At 29.8% G+C, this 7401-nt stretch overlaps 1 protein-coding gene across 1 annotated transcript; it reads left to right on the top strand.

Annotated features, from left to right (window-relative positions):
* The first annotated feature begins 367 nt into the window (after positions 1-367).
* Positions 368-4348, top strand: LOC110683030 (60S ribosomal protein L18a-like protein). The gene is made up of 5 exons (XM_021859368.1): positions 368-846; positions 1662-1745; positions 3264-3390; positions 3736-3853; positions 3942-4348. The coding sequence occupies exons 2-5, from the start codon at positions 1721-1723 to the stop codon at positions 4017-4019; spliced, it is 348 nt and encodes a 115-aa protein (XP_021715060.1). The 5' UTR covers positions 368-846; positions 1662-1720; the 3' UTR covers positions 4020-4348.
* The last annotated feature ends 3053 nt before the right edge of the window (positions 4349-7401 follow it).

Genomic DNA, 7401 nt, shown 5'->3' with positions numbered 1-7401 from the left:
TCATAATTGAGATTAACATTCATGAAATATTTGACTTGTGACATAGGTATATGAAATGTGATCATAATTGAGATGCATGTATTTGATTGAGATTTTTTTTTTTTTTTTTTTTTTTTTTTGTGTAATTAATGAGTAGGGTAACTTTTTAGGCAATTTAATAGCCTTTTTTTTTTTCTTTTTCTGAAAGATGAAAGCCAAAAACCAAATTAAATACTAATGTACGATACATTTTTAAGTGTCAATAACCCTTAATGACTTAACTTGCAACCTTTCGTCAAAAGTAAAAATAAAATTTTGCAACCTCAAATTTTTTTTTTTTATTATATTGAACAACATATACAATCGAAAGTTTGAAATATCAATTCTATTCTCTGCTTATGAGTGTTTTTTTTTTTAACAATCTACTTATCAGTTTTATGACTATTCTTTTTAATTTTCAATATCCACATAAAGACACAATATTCCTAAATTTAAGCCGAAAACTCACCCTAAATTCATAAATTTCCACATACGAAAACAAAAAAAATTCCAACGAAAAATTCCAAAAAGGCGGTAGTAGGAGAAATTGCATAAAAGTTGTTATTATCAAAACATTAAAATAAAAAAAATATAAAATAAAAAAATTAGAAAAAGTCAAATAAATTGAAAAATAATTTTTTGCACATCGAACAGTCAGCTTCTTCCCCCGACCCCCGGTTGTTAATGCGCAGTGACCGATTTGTTTGCTTTACTTTGCTTAGACTTCTCCCATTTTTCACCCCTTCTCTCACTCAACTTCTCTCCCAATTTTCTCTCTCCTAAAATTCCACTGAACCAAACAACCCCTTAACCTTCTCTTCAACAAAGGTTAGTCTTCTTTTTTGGGTTTTTCTTTTAAATTATTTAATCTTTAGTTAGTGCTAGATTGTTGAATTCTTGTTTTATTGGAATTTATGGTGATCTGGTGTTTTTGCTGATTTTTCTGGGTTTATTTGTTGAATTATGGAAGTTCAGCAAGAAAATGAATTACCCAGAAGAAAAGTGTGCAATTATTTTAGTTTTATAGTGATTTTATCTAGAAGTATGCTTGATTTGACCGTTTAAATGAGGGATTTTTGAGTTAAGTGGGTTATTTAATGTTTTGTTGTTTGAATCAATTGATGTAATTAATGGGTTAATCTGTTTGCAAGATTTTTGATTGAGGTCTATGATTTTTACTTGTTGATTTGACCATTGTTTCTATTGAATTTGTCTTCTGAAGCTGTTTATAGTTATTGGGTTTTGCATGGTGTTTGCATCTTGAAGAAGGAATTATTTTTGTTGTTCATGAGATAGCTACACGCCTACACTTTAATTAGGTGGAAGTGGGAAAAGATTTGGAAAGTAATTTCTAGGATTTATTTGACCTTAAGAGTAAATAAAAATTATGTTGTGATATACTGACATGAATGTGAAATTAGTTGATATGGATGAGATGGATTGGAGAAATGAGGCTTGTTTTGGTTCTCTTACATGGATATGATTGTTTGATTATAAACTCAAACCACTTGTAGAGTGCAAATTCTGAAACGTATATGTTACTGTCTGTTGAATTATGAATGATTTGTACAATGGTGAGATGTGAAAGTACATATTGAAAGTATGATTTTAGATGGATTACATTTTTGGCTTTGGTGATGCAGGGATTGGAGGCTTGTTGCTCGCTGAGAGTTTGACAAACTCGATTGCTCGAGATTGTTGAATGCCACACTCAGTAATGGACAAGAGTATGGATTCTACCCTAATTTTATCATTTAATTGTGTTGCATGACTTTTTCTCTCATTAACTTATTTGAGCCCCTTACAAAAATTTGAATTGTGTACCATTCTTACCTTATCACCGTCGTAGTGGTGTGTTCATTTTTCCACGACTAGTTATACTAAAAGCATTAATATGTACAAATGGTCATAGCCTCATGGGGATGTATTCTTAAAATGTCTCCTTGTTATTTGTGCACATGCATTTACTTGTCAATGTTTGTTGTCTTGTTTGCTGGAGTATATTATCCCACAAACCCCTAACTGAAATGGAGGTGGTGATAATGAGAAAGGAATTAGAATATGTTTTTTTTTTTTTTTTTTTTTGGTTTAATATGGCTGGTGTCACACTACCCTTAGTTTCTTGGATATGTTCTTTCCAAGCCTTCGCTTTCTTTGTGACACTTCACCACATTTCCATATCTCATGATAGTACATTGGGGTCCCTTTCTTCGAAACTATCTATGAGCTGTGTCTTATTTTAGCAAAGGTCAGGATAAATGTAGTTCTTTCTGTTGATTGATAAAAAAAAAAAAAAAAAAAAAAAAAAAAAATGGAAGAATGAGTTTGATATGGGATTAGCTCTTCCAACTAAAATTTCCAGTGATTGCAAATGTGCTGAAAATCTGAGACACTATTTATTGGTCCTTGTGCATAGAGTAGCTTTGTTTTTGTGCATGTTACCTCTTTATTTCTCAACATCTTTGACTCCAGTATGTTTAGTTTTGCCAACTAAAATTTTTAAATCCAGCTATCATCTGAGTTACTCCTCAAGTTGCAAACGCATATTGTGTTAAATATGAATATGTGACTAATGACAACAGATACTCAGTATTTTTTTTTCTGCTGTATCTCTAAATGGTTTAGAGAACTTTGGAGACCTAAAGGATACCTTAGGATGCTATATCTGCTCTTTGACATATACTTTTTGTGAGGATCACGCTAATTTTGTAGGGAGGAAGGATTTTTCCTTGGTCCCCAAAGTCCAAAACAGTTCTCATATAATGATTGAACCTGAGATTGGTAATCCCAGAGGGCTAAACTTGAAGAGATAAATCTGACTACTTTTTTTTTGGTGAAATCTGACTACTTCAATTAGTGAGATGATGAGATCATTTTTATTAGCTTCTAGGCCTTTTGAGACCTGTCTCTGAATACTCCCAACATTTTAGAGGTAACCATCAAGAGTTCTTTATTTGTTTTCTAGATTTAAATTTAGTCAATAAGCTAAGCTTTCACTTTCTATCTTCGGGAGTGCCTGTGTTCACCTAAATAGTGCTCATAACTATTGATTATTCCCTTGGAAAAATTACTGAACTAGATTTCTTTGCGAGACAATTGATTGTTCTCTCTAAGAACAGCTTCACCTCTCGTACTTGTTAACTTTAGACATTCATATTTTGTCCTCATTGTTTTGATTTATTTTGACTGGAATGGAAATAGGGTTCATAAAATCTTTCCTTAAGATGTATTTATGGATTTTGTAGGGCAAGCAAAGGATGTTGCAGAACACGGGAAGACCAAATACACTCTTATCAAAGATGTAGAAGACTACCAGCCTGGACTCTATGAGAAGCGTCTTCCTTGCTTTGGCTGCGGGTTGGGGTGGTTTTCGTAAGCATCTCTATTCACCATTCTTAGTGCTTGTTTGTTTGACATAAAATATTTTTTTTTTATGGTTAGTGGAAATCTGTAAAGTTGTTTGGTTGACAAAAACACACTGAATATGGCTTACCTAGCCCTATGCCTTTAGGCAAGTGGTATTTACCACAGGAAATTCTGATTCCTAAGTCAACCAAACAAATTTCTTACATTGTAGGAAATGAATTTCCCAGGAATTGCATTTTCACTGGAAGTACAATTACTTGTATTCAACCAAATGACCACTTAAGTATTCACCTTTCCTCTAATACTTCTTGCTATCATGATTGTGAAATCTTTCCATGTCCTGTCGTGCAGTTTTCTTTTTGGTTTCCTGTTTCCTCCGATGTGGTTTTACGCAACAATCCTATATTTTGGGAACTACTATCGTAAAGATCCAAGAGAACGAGCTGGCCTTGCTGCTTCCGCAATATTAGTATGTCATCCCCTTTTAATGTGAAATACTGAAAATCCTTTTCCCCCTTTTTACACGTCCTCAATATGTTTATTAACTCTTATTGCAGGCTTTGGGTTGCTCTGTTGTGGTATTAATATTTCTGCTCATTCGGCTATTCTGGTTTGCATCTGCAACAACAATGTAAATACACATTTTTACATAGCAACTGCCATCAAAAGTGGTAGTGAGACAAGTGACAGAATATAGATGCATACACTATAGATGCATACACTAGGTGCAAGATTGACCAAATTTCGGGAAAAACCCTCCCATAAGATAGATGAATCAAAGATAATGATCTTATTAGGCCATTGTATCATACTGTGAAGGATTCACCTAATAAATATTTATACTGTGAAGGTTACTGAGAAAGCAATAGATGATTTGTGTGGATTTGTATAATATACAATTGTTTGACATGTATTTACACACAATTGAGGAATAAAGTGACTGGTGCAGACGTACAGTTCATAATTTGAATAAGTCTTGTATACAACGGGGTATACATTAATATTAGGGTATTGCTATATGTAACCTTTAGGGCTATATATAAGCATTAAATATATTCTTGAAAATCCTATAAAATTAGGAATTTATGACAAAAATACGCGTGCATTAGTGAATTAGTGTTTATATTTTTATGATTTTCTTAATTTATACGATTTTTTAGTGTGTATTTAATGCTTATATGTAGCCCTAAGGGCTATGTATAGCATTTTCCTTAATTTTATTGTAAAACGGTCAGTTTGAGCATAACTTTAACTATTTTTATGTTTATTTTAACCACTTAAAGGGGTAACTTTTAATTTGTCGTTGGTTTGAATTTTATTTTAATGTGTAACTAGGTTAAAATCTCATGCAATGCACGGTTGTTAAATATTTTAGACAACAATATTACAAAATATAAAGTATATAAAAGATATTAAGAGATATTTCATTTGGATATATATGGAATATGATTGTCAAATTGGAGAGAAAATACATAAGGTATAAATAGTTTACTTAAAGACTGTGCAAAAAAAAAAAAAGCGAAAAAGGCGGAAAAAAATTTCACAAGGTAATGACAAGTGTCATGGAAGGATTTGCTTTTAGTATAGGTTAATAGATTTCTTATAAATACGTGATTACATACTATAGAGACTAATATGATTAATCTAATACATTATAAGTTTTTTATAAGATAAAATCTATTAATAGAAAAATAATAACTTTTACAGTATAAAGGGTAACTTTAAATATTTTAACATAACTTTAACCCGTTTTACAATAAATTAATATACACCCGCCTTTTTGGAGAATTTATAGTTAGGTGTTTTTGTATGTACTTGTGGCTTATCAGCTTAATATGAAGAGGCACTACAAACATGATACTACATAGTTACATACTTACATGTGACAAAAATCATGCTCTATATGCTTACTGCTAATTGATATACCTGACTGACCTTACAAATGCGAGAAAGTCTCCACCAATATTTACTCTCATCAATGACAATAATAAGTGTCTATTGGTACTTTTAAACCTCATGTTAGTATAAACATTATACTAACATGAGATTTAAAAGTACCAAGAGTCTTCTTGGTACTTTTAGACCTCATTTTGTATTAACATGAGATTTAAAAATACTTATAGACACTTGTTATTGTCATTAATGACGACAATAATTATTGACAACGTCCACAAATGCTCATTCAACACACTCTCTTTCCATTATTGTCAATTGACCCTAATCCATTAATGGCAAGCTAGGCAAGTAGATAGCATGGACACACACTGTAGCCAATTGGCCATGGTCCATGGATAACTTTTCTATCTCATATATAGACATAGAGTATACTCTTAACGAGGGCGCATTCTTTACCACCAATCTTTAATTATTTACTAGATTAGTGCTCGTGCAATGCACAGTAATAATAATTTTTTTTCATATAATTAATTTGTGATATAACAGAAATATGAGGCGACTCTTGTGGAATAAATAAATGCAACGAATATAAGAAAGATGAAATTAAAAGGCAAAAAATATTAAAACTACAATTGAAAAAGAAAAAATATTATTGTTGATTAGTTGTGTTGAAAATATTAAAAATAGTATACATTATATCACATTAATGATGATTGTTATTCCCAATAAAACCATAGAATATAGATATCGTATGACTTTTTTTACTAATGAATTAATTTAGTTCATTAAAAAAAATGTACTTCCAAAAAATAAGCTAAGTAGAATAATTAAAAAAAAAAAAAAAACTGACATTTTATATTGGATTGGTGGGAAATAAATCTATTTTATTAATAGTTAATAGATTTTTTGAAAAAGAAAAAAATTATAAGTTAGTAAAATTATTACAGAAATATTTAACATAAACTAACTCAATTGTTTTGGTTCATGAGATTTTAAATCAACACCATGAATATAAATTTTTTTTTTTCCATTAAACCCCAATATTGTACAACTATATATATATATATATATATATATATATATATATATATATATATATATATATATATATATGTTAATTTAAATGTTAATATTGTATTTTTGGCTCTGTTGTTTTTATACTCTTTACCATATTCCAACCCTCTAACTAATAGCTTATTCTCCCTTAATTAAAAGGTCTCAAAATCTTGTGTAACTATTTTAAATAAATAGAACACTAAATAAAAAGGAATGCAATTATTATAAACATAATATATAAAATAGGAATAATATTATTATAGTTGTATTATACAAATATTCCAAAAATAAAGATTTTTGCTAAAAGGGGAGAGCGGAGTTTTGGAGGGCAGTACCAAAAAGTGACATGTGTCATTCGTGGTGTCTGTTTTAGTATTATGTTATTGATTATAAAGTATTTTATTTTATTTTTATAATTTTAATACTTTTAATTATATTTGTTTAAATGTATATATACTTCAATAAATTAATTTTTTTTTCCAATAAATTTAAAATTAATAGCATTGTTTGGGGCTAGGTATTTTAAAATAAATTCCATGCCTAAGAAATGAAGTACTGTATATTGTGTAATAACAATAAATGTCATTAAGCTATTGCAATATTTGGAGTTTTAAGCTAGCTAATGCAAAACTGATGTCATTAAAATCTTTATATTAGGTCGAATCTAACAAGGATCTTATGTGATGTTTAACAACACTTATGAATCACAATATGGTATCCCTCTATTTAGTAATATTAGTCCCATTTATAATCTTTTAATTATTAAAAATTAGAGGAAATCTTCTAAATTTCTCTCTATATATAAGAGTATATTGCAGAATAACAATAAATGTCATTAAACTGTTGCAATATTTGGAGTTTTAAGCTAGCTAATGCATAACTGATGTCATTAAAATCCTTACATTAGGTCGAATCGAACAAAAATCTTACATGATATTTATTAACAATACTTACGAATCGCAAAATGGTACTGTAAACAAGAAATAGTGTGCAAATATTATAGAAGTCCAAAACTCCGAGACATTGGTTCGTTCCTCTAATCTGTCTGAAATTATTTTATTTGAA

The sequence above is a fragment of the Chenopodium quinoa genome, unplaced genomic scaffold (assembly GCF_001683475.1).
Source record: "Chenopodium quinoa cultivar QQ74 unplaced genomic scaffold, ASM168347v1, whole genome shotgun sequence".
Taxonomy (NCBI): domain Eukaryota; kingdom Viridiplantae; phylum Streptophyta; class Magnoliopsida; order Caryophyllales; family Amaranthaceae; genus Chenopodium; species Chenopodium quinoa.
This window is presented reverse-complemented; position numbering and strand designations above follow the sequence as displayed.

Excerpts from the sequence above, each read along its gene's own strand:
- LOC110683030 (XM_021859368.1), top strand. The coding sequence starts at position 1,721 with ATGCCACACTCAGTAATGGACAAGA. Across the intron at positions 1,746-3,263 it reads ACACTCAGTAATGGACAAGA|GGCAAGCAAAGGATGTTGCA; the intron begins GTATGGATTCTA and ends TGGATTTTGTAG. Across the intron at positions 3,391-3,735 it reads TGCGGGTTGGGGTGGTTTTC|TTTTCTTTTTGGTTTCCTGT; the intron begins GTAAGCATCTCT and ends CCTGTCGTGCAG.